Source organism: Pituophis catenifer, unplaced genomic scaffold, assembly GCF_029215685.1.
Source record: "Pituophis catenifer annectens isolate HBS135680 unplaced genomic scaffold, rPitCat1.0.hap2 SCAF_9, whole genome shotgun sequence".
Classification (NCBI taxonomy): Eukaryota; Metazoa; Chordata; class Lepidosauria; order Squamata; family Colubridae; genus Pituophis; species Pituophis catenifer.
In genome coordinates, this window is record NW_027256889.1 from 9,056,838 (window position 1) to 9,074,380 (window position 17,543).

At 42.7% G+C, this 17,543-nt stretch overlaps 1 protein-coding gene across 2 annotated transcripts in view; it reads left to right on the forward strand.

The window, feature by feature from the left end:
- GRAMD1A (GRAM domain containing 1A) overlaps positions 1-17,543 on the forward strand; it is a 63,209-nt gene that overhangs the window by 25,193 nt on the left and 20,473 nt on the right. For both annotated transcript variants that reach the window (XM_070950164.1, XM_070950163.1), the window contains exons 4-11: positions 2,322-2,406; positions 5,595-5,698; positions 5,783-5,878; positions 10,525-10,605; positions 11,715-11,830; positions 12,672-12,867; positions 16,635-16,830; positions 16,922-17,065. In XM_070950164.1, coding sequence (XP_070806265.1) covers positions 2,322-2,406; positions 5,595-5,698; positions 5,783-5,878; positions 10,525-10,605; positions 11,715-11,830; positions 12,672-12,867; positions 16,635-16,830; positions 16,922-17,065 — 1,018 coding nt within the window. The remainder of the gene's footprint in view (positions 1-2,321; positions 2,407-5,594; positions 5,699-5,782; positions 5,879-10,524; positions 10,606-11,714; positions 11,831-12,671; positions 12,868-16,634; positions 16,831-16,921; positions 17,066-17,543) is intronic.

Below are 17,543 nucleotides of genomic sequence, written 5' to 3' on the forward strand. Positions count from 1 at the left end.
AATGCACTTTTATGTGCTTGGGAAAGAGAGGGAGGGAGGGAGGGAGGAAGGAAGGAAGGAAGGAAGGAAGGAAGGAAGGAAGGAAGGAAGGAGGAAGGAAGGAAGGAAAGAAGGAATTTTATTAGGTTACAAATGAAAAAACACTCTGTGGAAATGGATGAGAAAATGGTGTGGTGCAGTGGTGAAAGTGTCAAATTAAGACCAGGGAGATCCAGGTCCTAGCCCACCTCTTAGTCCTGGATGACTTTTGGCCAATCCCTCTCTCTCAGGCCAAGAACCACTGTGGGAGAGTGGTGAGGATGCTGGATGAGGAGTGAGAAGATCCAGGTTCAAATCTAGGTTCTTGAGCCATGGAAGCTCTTTGGGGTGAGTCCCCCTGCCTCGGCCCAAGAGCCACTGTGGAGTAATGGCCACCGTGGAGTAATGGAGAAGGTGCTGGACTAGGAGTGGAGAGAAACACATTCTAGTTCTCAGCCACAGAACTTTGGGCCAGTCTCCCCTTGTCAACCCTATCTTCATTACTGGTTTGTTATGGGAGAAAAATAGGACAATGCTATGTATGCACCTTTATGCTTCTAAACACAAGTCAAGATATAAATCTAACAAGTAACAAGGGATTGAGGCACCCAGTTCACAATTCATGCCCTTGATTTTGTTCAGGACCTCTCTTTTTCTCTCCTTGAGATAATCAGCCCCTGTTTCACATAGCAACAGATAATCAATCAGCTGTTGAGTTCACACCACCATATAAACAGACCAACTAAAGATATAACACAAGCGCAGTGTGTTAACTTTTGTTAATAGGTGTTTTATTTTGGTTTTGTGGGTTGACTTATGTTATGAATTCGACCTGCTTGGCTCATTTCGGGTCCAGTGTATTGTACAGAATCCAGAAAATGGGTTAGTTTTAGTAATCAGCCTCAGAGTGTTGTGTGAACCTAGCAAAAATAGTATAATGCAGGAAAGAACTATTTTCAGATCTTCATTACCAAGTGCTGTGGGCAGGCTTTTTTATTATTATACAATTTTTTTATTATTTTATAATATAGCATACAAAGAGAATACAAAAGAAAATAGTAGGGAAATTCGGGAAGGGAAAAGGGAAATAGATAGTGGGGGAAAGCAAGGGGAAAAAGAAAAAAAAGAGCCTTGGTAGTACAGTGGTCTAAAGCACCCTGTTATTAAGAACAGCTGCCTGCAATTACTGCAGGTTCGAATCTCGCCAAGGCTCAAGGTTGACTCAGCCTTCCATCCTTTCTAAGGTAGGTAAATTGAGGACCCAGTGGTGGGAGCAATAAGCTGACTTTGTATAAATATACAAAAGAATGAAGGCTATTGCTTAACGCATTGTAAGCCACCCTGAGTCTCCGGAGAAGGGCGGCATATAAATCAAATTTAAAAAAAAAGGCATTGACTTCCGACCCCTTTGGTGCAGTAGAATAAGGCATTAACATCTAACCTCAACTTTTTTACTTTTACATAATAGTATAAACTAGCCATTTCTATAACAACAAATCTATCTAATCGGTAAAGCCCCAAATCAAAGTTTCAGGAAGGGCAGGATTAATGTCTTTTTAAAAAGTAATAACAGACACAATCTCATTCTTTTGCAATTCTTATCTTCTTGGTGAAAACATTACTGTCAGACCCAGCTAGCAAATTTCTTGCCTAGAACCTACCATGTTTCTCTGAAAATAAAACCTATCCTGAAAATAAGCCCTACCATGTTTTTTGCCCGTGCGCCTAATATAAAACCTATCCCCCAAATAAGCCCTACTTAAGTGCTTGTGCAGCTGGCCAGCCACCCATTCCTTCTGGTTGCTTGTGGTGCCCTGGCCCTGAGGTGAAGTGGGGGTGGAGCTGTCCCACACCCCCCCTGTACTGACTTACCTCAGGGAAGTGAGGCAAGACAGGTATTGGGGCGTGGGTGGCCTGGTTGAGTGGGCCCTGAGGTAAGCTGGTGCGGGGCACATGCTGAAGTGGGTGGGCCTCCCATGTCCTCTTAAACTACATGGGGAAAAAAAAGACCCTCACAAAAAAATAAGCCCTAGTGCTTATTTTGGAGCCCAAAAGAAAATAAGACCAGGTCTTATTTTGGGGGAAACATGGTACTTCCCTATAAAGTGGTAGAAGTGGCTATATACTGTAGATCTTCTTCTCTGAATTGGGCATTTTGTCCAGAAAGGACCTAGTCCAGCAGATGTGACTGTGTTGTTGATTGTCAAAATCATCTAGAGTGTGTGCCAGGCTGGAAAGGCTGGTTGAGCTTGACGGTAAGAAGGTCAAATCATCCTAAAGCCTCTGTTTATATGTATTGGCAGATGCTGAGTCCCACCTACAAGCAACGCAACGAAGACTTTCGCAGGATCTTCAAAGGGCTGCCTGAAGCTGAGCGTCTTCTTGTAGGTGAGGCCATGAGAGGAGATAAGGGTTGGGAATGGCTTGTGCTTGGATCTAAATAACAGGTTGGGTGAACTGAGCAAATAGAATCACTTACCGGAGCTTGTTGTTATTAGTTGCGAAGTCGTGTCCGACCCATCACGACCCCATGGACAACATTCCTCCAGGCCTTTCTGTCCTCTACCATCCCCTGGAGTCCATTTAAGCTCATGCCGACTGCTTTAGTGACTCCATCCAGCCACCTCATTCTCTGCCATCCCTTTCTTCTTTTGCCCTCAATCTTTCCCAGCATTAGGCTCTTCTCCAGTGAGTCCTTCCTTCTCATTAGGTGGCCAAAGTATTTGAGTTTCATCTTCAGGATCTGGTCATCTAAAGAGCAGTCAGGGTTGATCTCCTCTAGGACTGACCGGTTGGATCGCCTTGCAGTCCAAGGGACTCGCAGGAGTCTTCTCCAGCACCATAGTTCAAAGGCCTCAATTCTTTGACGCTCAGCCTTCCTTATGGTCCAACTTTCACAGCCATACATTGCAACTGGGAAAACCAGAGCCTTGACTATACGCACTTTTGTTGGCAGGGTGATGTCTCTGCTTTCTAGTATGCTGTCTAGATTTGCCGTAGCTTTCCCCCCCAGGAGCAAGCGTCTTTTAATTTTAATCGGCGGTGATCTTGGAGCCCAGGAAAATAAAATCTGACTTTATATAGGTCAGAATAGGCAAGGGTATTCTGTATGACCTCAATGGAAGGCTAAGTTGGACTTTGAAGAAGCAGGAGAAAAAGGGTATTGACACTTTGGAGTTGGCGAAGGCTCCTGAGAATACTACGGATAGCCAAGAACACAGATGGACTTTCAAACAAAGCAAATCCAGTGCTCTCACTTGAAGCACAAATGATCAGGCTTAAATTATTCTACTTTGGACACATAGTGTGAAGACCCAGATCTCTGGAGAAGACTCTAACGCTCGGAAAGAGGACAACCATCAGCAAAGGTGTAAGGACTCAGTTCAAGTGGCGATGGCTCCATCCTTGGAAGACCTGAAAGACCTAGTTAGGGTCAGATCGTCTAAGAGAAAAATCTACCTATGCGGTCGCTAAGAGTTAACACCGACTTGATGACACAATTGGTCATCACTCATTGATGACTGCGTAAAGATGGTGGAAGAAATCATTGTGGAACGATTGGGAACAACTTTGGAAAGTGCGGGAAATAATGAAACGGCAAGGGGGGAAAAATTCAGTGTTTCTCCTCATCTTTCTTTCAGTTTCGGGCAGTGGTGGAATTCAAATTTTTTTACTACCGGTTCTGTGGGCGTGGCAGGGGAAGGATACTGCAAAATCTCCATTCCCTCCCCACTCCTGGGGGAAGGATATTGCAAAATCTTCATTCCCACCCCACTCTGGAGCCAGCCAGAGGTGGTATTTGCCGGTTCTCCAAACTATTCAAAATTTCCGCTACCAGTTCTCCAGAACCTGTCAGCACCTGCTGGATTTCACCCCTGGGTTGGGGGCTGGAAGTCCTGTGGGTAATTTCCAACCCTGGAATGCTTGCCACTTCAGAGGTTTATGATAGTCTTCAAATAACTCGACATTCCAGAGGGTTGCAAAGGAGGGAAATTATAAGGGGAAAGAACTGGAGTTATCATGTTTAGGCATGTTTGCATGCCTCAGTTTTTTCAAAAGCACTGGTGGTTCGTAATTGTTATTATCACAGCCATGTTCAGCCTTCCTTTCTTCTTCTTCTTCTTCTTTTTTGATTGCTGTCTATCTCTGGCTATCAGTTACAAAGTCCACTGCTGCAGTTGTGTAACGTGCATGAAACACAGCTGGTTTTAGCTTTGCCTAGGATCAGGGGTGAAATGCTCCCGGTTCGGACCGGATCTCCCGATCCAGTAGCGATGGCAGCGGGTGGTTTGGAAAACCAGTAGCAAAAATCCCTGCCCCCCCCCCATGCCCAGCTGAGCCACGCGATCATCAGAGGCTGTTTTTTTTACTTTTAAAAGAATTTTTTCCTGCAACCTCTTCGGCTGAAAAAATGCTTTTAAAAATAAAAAAAAGCCTCTGACGATCCCAGCTGAGTTGCCTGATCGTCAGAGGCTTCTAAAAGCATTTTTTTCTGCAACCTCTTAAGGTTGTAGAAAAAATGCTTTTAAAAGTAAAAAAAAAAAAAAAAAGTTGGCCACGCCCACCCAGTCACATTATCCCCCCCCCACCAAGCCACGCCCACAGAACTGGTAGTAACAAATTTTACATTTCACCACTGCCTAGGATAGTGTTTTGGTGGCATAGTTAGTGTTGTGTGTCGGTCAGGGGTGAAATTTACTTACTTTCGCTACCGGTTACAAATGTGAGCGCTCGCGCGCGCCTCCTCCACACATGTGTAGAGCCTTCTGCGCATGTGCAGAGGGTCAAAAATGGGATGTGATGACATCTGGGCGGGTGGGCGGAGCCTCCCGGCGCTACTGGTTCGCCCAAGCCGGATTGAACCGGCTGAATTTCACCACTGGTGTCGGTTTAGTTTGTAGTTCAGAGGGTGGGACATAAAACTGAGTTCCCAACTAAGTTGCTCACTGTGTGAGCATAGCCAATATACAGGTAGGCCTGAACGTGCAAGCAGTTGCTTAGCGACGATTCAAAGTTATGATGGAAAAATACTTACGATCCAGATCTGAAGTTCCAATGGCTATTGCTGTGTCCACCCCCACCACCCCATGTTACAAAATTGCATTTTGGGCAAAACCAATTTCCATTTGCGGCCATTTGCATGTGACCACAATCGACAACATTTTTTTTTCCACCCTGGAAATTGATGTTTACTTCTCATTTCTGTCAAATTGGAAATTGGTGTTTTACTTCTCGTTTCTGCCCATGGTGGACAATTGGTTCACTTTAAAAATTGCACCATTTGCATAGCAACCACCGTATCTGCTTTATGACCGTGCAAAAAAGTCAAATAGTCATGTGATGATCCTCTTAATGACTGGGCAGGATTTACAACCCTAATTTTGGGCTGAGTTGCAGTCATAAATTGAGGATTACCCTGTATCTGAAATAAAAGTGTCGGAACTTGGATGAGTATCTCTGCACCTGCAGCCCCCTTAGTACCAGGCTGCAAGGATAATCTCCTAATTTTAATTTGTAGTTTCTGTGTCTTCCTTTCCATGCCACCCACCCACCCCCAACATCTCCTGACTCCTTAGATTACTCCTGTGCATTGCAGCGTGACATCCTCCTTCAAGGACGGCTTTATCTATCGGAGAATTGGATATGCTTCTACAGCAATATCTTTCGATGGGAGACCACGGTAAATGCTCCATCCAGGACTCTTCTGATTGCTTTTAGCTCTTCCTCTCCTGGCCACTGACCTCTGTGTCACCTTCCATGATAGATCTCCATCCAGCTCAAGGAGGTGATATGCATCAAGAAGGAGAAAACCGCCAAGCTGATCCCCAACGCGATTCAGATTTGCACAGAGACCGAGAAGGTGAGACCATTGCATATCCCCTAAGAATCCAAGCCTGGGGATAGATAATTATCATTTCCAAGATGCTGCATTTTATAATCTGCCAGCAAAGGGGCCCCAGTCTCTGATTTTCTTCAGGTGTTGTAAAACTGGGCTTTATTTGTAATCTGTTCTTACTGATTACCATGAACGGTTGCAGGAACTGAGCATGGCTAGTCTAGTGCTCGGACTGATGCAGCAGCCAATGGGATACGTCAGTCCGAGCACGACGCAGCAGGCAATGGGAGCGATGGCAGCGGCTTTTTCGGCGACCTCCGAAGGTCAGGGACGCTGTGTGGGTGGGCAGGGAAAGCGAGCGGCGACCGGGCTACTGGTTCGGGGGTGTAGCCAGCCAGTGGTCACTACCAGTTTGGCGACCCAGGCCAAATTACCGCTACCGGTTCGCCTGAACCGGTGCGAACTGGTAGAAACCCACCCCTGGAGACTTCCCATCCTTGTTCTAGACCAGTGTTTCTCAACAGTAGCAATATGAAGATGTGTGGACTTCATCTCCCAAAATTCCCCAGAATAGCCATTCTGAAGCTACACACGAATGCTCGGTGCCACTGGGAAAAAAAACAGGATGTCTGGAGCCCAACCAAAAAATTTTCAGCCTTTCTCTGTCCCAGCTTCCTGTTCTCTTTTCCTGACTTTTCAAAGCTTTGGGGGCACATGTTGGACCTTCTGCATGGTGTAAATATTTGAATAGATTTTACCTGTGAATCTGGGTTATCTTTCTTCCTAGGAAATGTGGCAATTTTGTGCAAAAAGAGAGCCTAACTGACTGATAACTCACTGTTATTGACTTGTTCCTCTTCTTTCTCTCCCATCTCACTGTCTATAGATATTCTCAGTCATCCTAGGTCAGTGATGGCTAACAATTTTGCCATCGCGTGCCAAAAGCGCGGGGAGCGCGGGGGAGTTGTGCGTGTGGGTGTCCACACCCATAATGCAATGCACCCCACCCCCTAGAAAGCCTCGAGCCTGGGGAGAGTGAAAAACGGGCCTTCCCCACCCCCGGAGGCCCTCTAGAGGCCAGAAATAGCCTGTTTCCCAACTTCCGGTGGACCCGGAAGGCCCGAAAATCAGCTTGCCGGTGCACACATGCGCACTGTAGCTGAACTAGGGCAATGCTTGTGTGCCCACCGGTATGGCTCAGCGTGCCACCTGTGGCACCCATGCCATAGGTTTACCATCACGGTCCTCGGTCATGGTCCATGTCCCAAAGATGCTTTTTCAAAAGGCAACCCGACTTTTCTTTGCTTTTTTCCTTGAAGAAGATGTTTCACTTCTCATTGAAGAAGCTTCTTTATTTTTTTTTAAATCACGTTTTATTGATTTTTTTCTTTTTTCCCCCCTCCCCCCCATTCACCCGCATATTTTATGAACAAAGTATTGGCCGTATCATATCTTATACAATTGATCGTATCCAAATATATTTTACATAGTTACAATTTCTGCCAAAATCATCTTTTCCCATATTTTTAAATCATACCTTAATATTTCTATGTTTATTTATATAAACAACATCTTCATTCGACCTCAAATTCTAATTTCTCTATTTTCACTCCTATTTATTCTTTTTTACTTTTTAATAATTCATTCTTTATCCTAATACATTTACACACGTTCGGGGTTGCCTTTCTTCCGTTTCATCTTTTTTATTGTACAGCAATCTTTCTTCTCATTCTCTTCCATCGCCCTCCCTTCTTTTATTCTTCCTACTTTCTTCTTTCCCTCTCTCCCACTCTTTCCCTACTTCCCCTTCCTTTCTCCCCCTCCTCCTCTCTTTCTCCCTATCTAACCTTTTCTCCTACTCTTATTTCCCCTCCCTCCCTTCCTCCCCTCTTCCCTTTCTTCCATTCCTCTCTCTCTTTGTCCCTTCCTTCCATCCCTCTATTCCTTCTTTTGTCTCTCTCTATTGCTGTATTCATTTTTAATTTACTATTTTCCACTATGGTGCCCAGGGAACCCCGACTTTTCCTCCATTTATTAAATATATTTCTCAGAATTCCCCTCCTCTTTTTAATTATTAACAATATATCTCAGCTTATTCCATTTTTACCTTAAAGCCTTTGCTGAGTTGGCTTTCCAATCCTTAATCTATTTTACCTTTAACAATATCTTTCTTCTCTTTTACTTCTTACTTATATTTCATTTCATTCTTCCTTACATCGTTTACTAACATTTCAATTTTGTTCAGTTTTACATTTCAGTTTTTCATCTTGATTTCAATTAATTCCTTTGAAGCTTCTTTAGAACGGAAGAAACGAAGTGCCTTCTTCAAGGAAAAAAACAAAGTCCAGTTGTCTTTTGAAGAAGTACTTTTGCTTTCTCCCTGCCTCATTCCCGTTCCTAGATTTCCTAAGTTCTTTTGGCATCTTTGCTGAGCCAGGGTGAGGCCTTTATCTCAGAGGTATCTCTTCCTGACTTATGGCCCTAACCAGCAGGGCAATGTCCTAGAAAAGAGAAAGCACATCGGGTACAAAGAATTCCAAAGGAAAATGGGTGTGTCCCTACCGCTAGAAAATCATTTTTACCTAGAACCATCCTTCCTTTGCGGAGTTTAATGACCTGTGACTGCATACTTTAGCGAAAACAATGCACAGTCTTTGCAAGTGGCCTGAAAGATATGCACATCCAGGAAGCCTTGAGATTACAATCTTCCACCAACAATTGTGGTTTAGACAGCCAGGGAGGACTTTAAGTTTGCTCAGATGCCTCTGATGTTTTCTTCTGGTGTTGAGGTTTGCCGTGTGAAACAGCGGAGCCCATTTCAAAGAAAACCTATCGTTGTTTCTTGCCTGAGATCACTGTACTCTTTCGGTGTGTTACTCATGCAAGAATGCATTGCACACTCTTGAGGCAGGAAGCAAATTTCCGTGAATCGAAAATATGCTGATCTGCTAGAACAGTATTTCTCAACCTTGGCATCTTCTAAAACACGTGGATCTCAAATGCCAGCATTCCCCATTTCATAAAGTTGGCAAGGTTGAGAAACACGGCTGAGCTATTATCTCCCAGGAACCATGTGGCGATAATATGACTTCTACTGGGGGATGCTGGGAGTTGTAGTTCAGTCATGTCTGGAAGAGCAACGCTGGTCTACATAGTTAAAGGGTTATCTTCCAGGGGTGAAATGTTACCGATTCGGACTGGTCCACCCGAACCGGTAGTAATAAAAGCTACCGGTTCGCCCGAACTGGTAGTAATAAAAGCTACCATTTTGCCTGAACTGGTAGTAAAAAAATGCTACTGGTTTGGGACGAACCAGTATTTCTGACAATCAGCTGTGCCGCGCGATTTAGATTAGCTAAATCCTGCTTTCTAGCGAATCTAAATTGCGCGGCACAGCTGTTTCCCCCCCCCTCGCTATTCTACTTACCTTCTTAAGTCTCCTTTTTCAGCGCTGCACCGTAGCGCCTGTGGTGCGCCTGTGCGCAAAGCATGCATTTGGTGCACACCATGCATGCGCACACAGCAAACCGGTAGCACACACCGGAGGATTTCACCACTGTTATCTTCCCACTGTTGAAATTCACCCATCTGTGTGAACAGAAGGAGCAAGAACGTAGATTGTCTCCTGGAGATCATCTGTGATAAGGAAATGTCCTTGCAGCTCCGTAATCAAATGTGCATGTCCATGTGGATAAATTCCATTCCTTTGTCTTTCTGTCTACCTACCTACCTATCTCTCCCCTTTTTGGAAGAGCTTTATAGCTCCCGCTGCCTTAAGAAAGTTCAAAACATTCGTAAGGATCCATCACATCCTGGGCACTCATTTTTTGAACTGTTACCATCTGGCAGACGGTACAGGATAATAAAAACAAGGACAAATAGGCTGAAAAACAGCTTCTATCCCAGGGCAGTAACTATATTGAATTCTACTGTATAGTGCAATATTAATGCAGTATCAGGGGTTTTCAGTTCAAATATGAAGGATGTGTGTTTGTATTTTTTTTTTTATTTGATTTATATGCCACCCTTCTCCGGGGACTCAGGGCGGCTTACAATGCGTTAAGCAATAGCCTTCATACATTTGTATATTTATACAAAGTCAGCTTATTGCCCCCGCAATCTGGGTCCTTATTTTGCCTACCTTAGAAAGGATAGAAGGCTGAGTCAACCTTGAGCCTGGTGAGATTTGAACTTACAGTAATTGCAGACAGCTTGATGTCAATAACAGTTAATAACAGTGCTTTAGTCTGCTGCTGTTATAATATACACTGAAGATGGCATTTATTTTTGTTGTATGAGGTGCAATGACAATAAAGTAAACTTAACTTACGATAACTTAACCTATCTACCTATTACCGGTAATTAAATTAATCAGATTCTCCGCAGTTCGCAGTAAATAAGACCATAAAAGAAAGGCCATCCCATTGAAAGATCAATGGTAAAATATTAAAGCACATCAATAGAACTTAGTAGATTGATATCAATCAAGTATGGGTGTCCCATTGCTCATCTTAAACCCTCCAAAATAGTTATGTTTTCAGTAATTTTCGGAAAGCAAAAGTTCCTGAGAAAATCCATAGCTTAAATGCAACACAGAAGCTATGAAAGTTCCGCACAGTCAAACTTATTTTGGGGGGACCAGTCTTAACCTTGTTCTTTGTGGTTCCCAGCATTTCTTCACATCCTTTGGTGCCCGTGACCGATGCTTCATGCTCATCTTTCGCCTTTGGCAGAACGCACTTCTGGATAAGGTATGGACAGACAAGGGGAGAAGCCACCTATGATTTTTTTGGAGAGTGGTAGATTAGATTTGACCTATGGAGATTCTCAGTCATCCAGACCATGGTTGTCCCAGATGAAACCGGAATTTTTTCTATTTGGAATGACTACACCACAATATACTAAGGAGATAAAATACCTTATTATTCACATTTTGACAGCAGCACCCATACTGTATGCCCAAAATTGGAAATCCGAATTACTACCAACAGAAGCAAAAATAATTGCAAAAATAACCGAATGTGCAGAAATGGATAGACTCACTAAAGAGCTTCAAGAGAAGGAAGATACCGATTATTATACAGTTTGGCAAAGATGGTACTCATGGCTAGAGGGAAAGATAGGGCCAGTAAAATAAAATGTTAGGAAAACTTGAATAGGAGTACAGAAAGTGGCACATGAGGAAAACAGTAGGATGATAGTTATGAATAGTTAGTACGAATTGCAGAAAACTATGCTTAGGAATGCACAATTATGTTAAGGTACAAACAAGCAGAAATGCAAACTTTTAAATAAAGAAACAACAGGTAAATTAGAAAACAACGACCGATATGATAGCTTCTTAGGATAGTTTTTTCTTTTTTCTTCGTGTATGTATTGTATTGATGTATATGTACGTGTTTTTACATGTATTTACGTTTGTTTGTGTTAAAAAATTTTTTTTTAAAAAAAAAGAAAGGTTGTAAAATGGGCAAAATTCACTTAACAAGTGTTTGACTTAGCAACAGTTGGGCTCAATTGCGGTCGTAAGTGGAGGACTCCCTGTACTTTCCCATCTTCCTGGATTTAATGCATGCTTCTTCTTCTGTACTTTCTGTTGCCTTAATAGCTTCTAGGTCCCTTCTCCAAATTCATCTCCGTGACTCCCTATACTTAAATACGTTGCACAAAAGCAGCCGTTACAGTCTGAAAACCATATTTTGTGCTATTGTGCAATATATGAACCCAGTCAATTGCACCTTGCTCAGCAACCCACGATGGAAACAAATGTTGACTTACTGTGATAAGCTCCTCAGTAGCTGTGCTATCTATCCGCTTCTTAGTTTCCTCTCTTAATGCCGTGTTCTTCTATTGCCATTAGACATTGCCCCCGCGAGAACTTTGGCACATTGTACATCAATGCTACGGTTCTGAACTTGGCTTGACCAGTGAAGATGATGATTACGTTTCTCCCATTGATGACCTTAATGGCTTGGGGTGAGTATCTACCCGTCCTGTGGATAGGACAGTTTTCACCCGGGTCAGGGAATGGAACCTGTACAGTAGTGGCCAAAATTGTGGAAACCTTTTGAGGAAAGTGTATTTTCTAAAACGAGCTAATGACACCACTTTTTTTTTTAATAGTACCATAAAATGATATATCAATGGAAAGATAATTTAATCAAGAATGTAATGCAATAACTTTTTCTGAAGGATTTGCTGTTAGAATAGCAGTTACAGTATAAAGGAGAAAAGTGAAACACGTAGAAAAAAACGAGATATGCAAAAATGATCACCATAGAAAAAATGAGATATACAAAAATGATCACCATGTCAGTTAATACTTAGTTGGGTAACCTTTAGCATGAATTAAGGCCTTACAACGTCTTCCCATGGAGCGAACCAAATCTTTGAGTTCTGCAGCTGTTCTAATGTGAAACCAATATTGAATGATTGCTTCTATTAACTGGGTTTTATTGCTGGGTCACTTCTGTTAGTCACTTCTGACTAACAAGTTTCTTTAGTCGGCTCCATAGATTTTCAATTGGGTGAAGGTCTGGGCTATTCCCAGGGCATTCTAGCAGTGGAATATGATTATCTTGAAACTCTAAAAAAAAAAAAAAAGTGATGTTATTAGCCATCCAACCTCAAAAATACACTTTTTCCAAAAGGTTTCCACAATTTTGGCCACTACTGTAGCCATACCTCTTCTCTACCTCTTCGCCATTTGCAGGAGATGGCGTGCAGCCTTTCTCAAGGTTGATCCTTCCATAAATGAGCCTTGCTGGTCCAAAAGATTCCTTTTAAATCTCCCTGTCTTTTATCTCTGTCACAACAGAAGCCAGAAAGAAATTGGAGATGATATTGACCTGACAGAGCTGACATCCCGCTGCAACACTGACCTCAAGCTGGACTCCAGTCCCTTGCTGGACAAAAGGGACACCAGTCATAGCATCAACTCACTGGCCAGTAGCAGTGATGGGACCACATCGGTGAGGACAGGGGATTCAGAAGACAGCTGGAATGTTATGAAGGTCCATTCCTAGATTTTGCCTCCCATAAGAACTACTTGCCCTAAAATGATTGCAAACCTTTCCGTTCTCCTCTTGAACATTACCTGCTCTGCATAATTTCCTCTCCCCTCCCCAGAAATCTCGTTTGTTTTGCATATTTTAATGCACTTATTTTACCACCTATTTGTAGGTGGAAGGCAAGAGAGAGAGAGAAAAATCACCCCACCAAATTTCAACAGTGTAATCTTGGAGATTCTTCAGAAGGTTGCATGATGTTTATGGGTTACCTATCTCCAAAACCTTATCCTCTTGGGGTTAAATGAAAGGATCTAAAAGACAATATTCATGGGAAAGCTTTATGGAGCAGAACTGGATCACTGAAGAAAGAATCAAATAAACTGAAATAAGTTCAGAGATGAGGAGTGAGGAAATCCAAAACGTAGAAACAAAGTCGTTTTGAGGAAGAAGAAACTGTTTAAGGTTGTTTATTTGAGGGATTGTTGGTGCTCTCTGAGCTTGGTTGTTTTCTTGCAGATCTTTCATTACCCAAAGTATTATGTCAGTGTGTAACATCATCAGTGCTAGGTTGTTCGGTTGTTTGGGAATGTTTAAGCTTGAGAACGGAAGACTGAGAATAGGACAGCACTCTGTCAGAGTTAGTTGCAGCACACACAATCAGACTATTAAGCAGGATTCAAAATGTCTTTATATACATAACAACGCATAAGGCATACAATACCCTTGTAGGTTTTTCCATGTTGTAGAGAAGAGAAATAGCAAGTACAAACACAGCACAAAATGGAGGAGACAAAATGGAGGAGACAAAATGGAGGTGGGAGAAGCTAGTGTCCTCAAACTTATATACAGAACAGTTAAGCCACACCCAGGCTCCAAACTCTCTCTTACGTTCCCATACAACAAATACTACCACGTTTCCCTGAAAATAAGACCCTCTCTTATATTTTTTTGAACCCTGAAATAAATAGAAATAGAATAACAAGAGTTGGAAGGGACCTTGGAGGTCTTCTAGTCCAACCCCCTGCCCAGGCAGGAAACCCTACACCACTTCAGACAAATGGTTATCCAACATCTTCTTAAAAACTTCCAGTGTTGGAGCATTCACAACTTCTGGAGGCAAGTCGTTCCACTGATTAATTGTTCTAACTGTCAGGAAATTTCTCCTTAGTTCTAAGTTGCTTCTCTCCTTGATTAGTTTCCACCCATTGCTTCTTGTTCTACCCTCAGGTGCTTTGGAGAATAGCTTGACTCCCTCTTCTTTGTGGCAGCCCCTGAGATATTGGAAGACTGCTATCATGTCTCCCCTAGTCTTTCTTCTCATTAAACTAGACATAAGCACTTGGCCTTATTGCCATGCGCTCAAAAGCCTGATTGGGCTTATTATCCGGGGATGTCTTATTGTGGGGGAAAGAGGGTATGTTTCAGTTACCAAATAGCTCTTGTTGATCTGACCTGTTGCTATGCCCTATTCCAGTTGATGAATATACTCTGACACACTCTTTAAATATCTGAAAGTCTGCCACACAGATGATGGAGACTTACTCTACCATAGTTCCCAAGGACAGGACGTGAAATATTAAGGTTCTGAGTTACAGCAAGCCAGATTCCAACTGAACGTTAAAAAAAATAAGAGAACCAGTTAAACTGGAAATAGGCTTCCTTTCATTGGATGTAATTCAAAGGACAGCTAGACTTATCAGAGATGCTGTAACATGGATTCTTGCTGTGGTGCCAATGTCCAACAGCCACTTGCAACTAGAAGAACCAATGGAACTTCTTAAACAGAGCCCAAATTAACCTCCACCTAGCTTGTGAAGGGTTTTAACTGAATCTTTGAAATACAGGAAGGTAGTGTAGATTCTAAGTATTGGTCAATATTCCCCAGAGATATGATGTAACTGTTCTGACCTAGGCTTCCCCAGCAGCACGAAGCCGAGTCCTCGTCCCGATAAACCCCTTTTATTTAATTTACAGTGAATTCCTCTCCAGCAAAGTCTTTCCTCTCCCCTAGTCTTTTAAGATAGTTCACAATTACCGACCTTTATCAGGCTTGGAGAGTGGCCAGGCCAATGTCTTTTCAGACACCACACTGTAACCGACAATACTTGGCAAGAATGCAGGAACAGATCTTTACCCAAATGAACTATTTATCTCCTGCAAACTCCCCTCCCCTTTGCTCCTCTTTATTCCCTATGGGAGGGGCCATTCACCGTCCATCTGTGGCTTTACTCCTGAGTCGACCCTTGTTCCTTAGCTGTTCCCTTCTCCTGGCAGCTCTGAGCATGCGCCAACTGGGAACAGGATCCAACTGTTCTTCTGCCTCACGGATGTCTGACTCCAAAGGCAGCTGACAACTGTCAGACGGCCCTGGTCCCATCTCTGCCTCTGACGCAGAACCCACATCAGAGCCTTCCCTAGAACCCAGGACTGGCCCATGTTCGTCCCCAACCTCCTCACTGTCTGAATCTGCTGCCAGATCTGCTGGCGGGCCACAACAGTATCTCTAAAGAAAAGTCTTTTCTAGTTCCACTTAGAAATGCTAGGAATTAATTCTGGAACATTTAGTGTGCAAAGCACATGCAGTAACAGTCTAGCTAAGAGTCTCTATTCTTGGGTGCAGTGAAATGAATCCCTTTGAACTATTAAAAGACCCAGATGAAAATACTACAATTGTTCCTATGCGCCATACTATTTTTTATATCTCTGCTTTATAAGTTTATATGCTTCACACACCCATCAATAACTTGAATGTTGCAAAGAACAGCATAAAACTATTTTAAAATAAAGGTTTTAGCTTGTCTATGTTATACAGACATCAAACTCTCAACTTTAAGTAAAGACAACACAAAGCCCATGAAGGAAAATGGGAAGCTCTCCCATTAATTAAAATAATTTTTGAGTGGAAATTAATTATGTTTGATTTCATGCCTCCAAATAAAAGCCTTTTTCTCTGGCTGCCCAAACAGGTGAAAATTTTCAGTTCAGTTTTGTCTATCAAGAGTATTTTTAGATACCTGGTCTAATAATACTCCCTTTTTTAAGCAGCTAAAGAAAAGAATACAAAAACCCAACACACTCTGTGATTGTTTTTCACAGTTTTGGGAAATGTCCAAGGATATTTCAGAATCCTTAAAAAATGAAGCCGATCTATTGAAACACATCTAGCTAAAATGGTTTTGTGATTCTAACTCTATTGCAACTTACAAAGGAGAGAGATTTTAGCTCTGAAAATTATTTATAGCCCAATACATGTTTACGTAGAAATGAGTCCCACTGAATATTGTAAAAGGACTTTTTCGGTGTCACTGTCACTTCAAACAGTCACTAAACAAAAATGTTGTAAGTCAAGGACTACCTGTTTTACCTTCTGCTGCAAGCTTGGTGACAAGAATGTATCAAATAGCAATAGCACTTAGACTTACATACTGCTTCAAAGGGCTTTAGAGCCCTCTCTAAGCAGTTTACAGAGACAGCATCTTGCCCCCAACAATCTGGGTCCTCATTTTTACCTTCCGACCTTGGAAGGATAGAAGGCTGAGTCAACCTTGAGCCGGTCAGAATTGAACTGCTGGCAGTGGGCAGAACTAGCCTGCAATGCTGTGTTCTAACCACTGCACCACCATGGCTTAAAATAGCAAATATTTTGGCTGATATCTCATTCGCTGTCCAAATGCTGAACGTCAAATCGTGACCAAATGTGCAATTTCAAATGGAGCCGACCTCCAAAGCTTACCTGGGTTGAATCTAATGCCAACTTGTTTCCCTTGTAGCTGGCTGAAGATCCGGAGGACAACACTGACAGCCAAATGGATGCTTCATCCAGCCACACAGTGACCTCAGCCACAGACCCCCCTCTGGAAGATTTGGTGCAAGGGTCTGCTGTGTCCCCCCTGGAGGGGGACCTGCCTCCCAGTGAAGAACTCCCCACCGACATGAGCAATTCCTCCTCTTCCACACAAGATGAAGGTGAGGGCAACCACCATCCTGCCTGGATTCTCCCAGATTTTAGATTAGGAGATCTAATCCGACCATCTCTCATTCTTCCTTCCTTCTCCAGCTGAGGTGGAAGCCTTCTTCACGGACTTGCCAGGGCGGCTCCTGATCAATGCCGTGTATCATGTTGGAGCCGAGAGGCTGCAGCAAATGCTCTTCAGCGACTCCCAGTTCATACACAGCTTTTTGGACCAACGCAAATTCACAGGTAAGTGAGAAACCAGTTCAAATCACATCCTCAGTGGATATTTGGGAGCAAAGTTCAGGCAAAGAGTTTACATTGCAAAAACAAAGGAGGCTGCTGTTTTCTGTCTTATTTGCTAGATTAACCTTAGACTTCCATAACCTGGTTTCCAGTTGATGTATTGGATAAATATTTGGGAGGCCGTTGCATAAACAGCCAAGTACAAACTTCCCTGATTGCTAGAGGCACGACCTTCCTCCTTGCCAGATCATAGTAAAAAGCCTAATCCATAGTCTGTTGGAAAGAAAGTCGTAGAGATCCCTACGAATGAGAATGTTATTAAGGAAATATTAGAATGTGCAGAAATGAATAGATCAACACTTGCAACTAAAGAAAAGGAAGAATCTGATTATTATAGGAAATGGGAGTTATTTTATCAATGGTTAGAAAATAAATATGAAAATTAGAAAGAAAAGCAGAGAAGTGAAATATGGAAAATGTT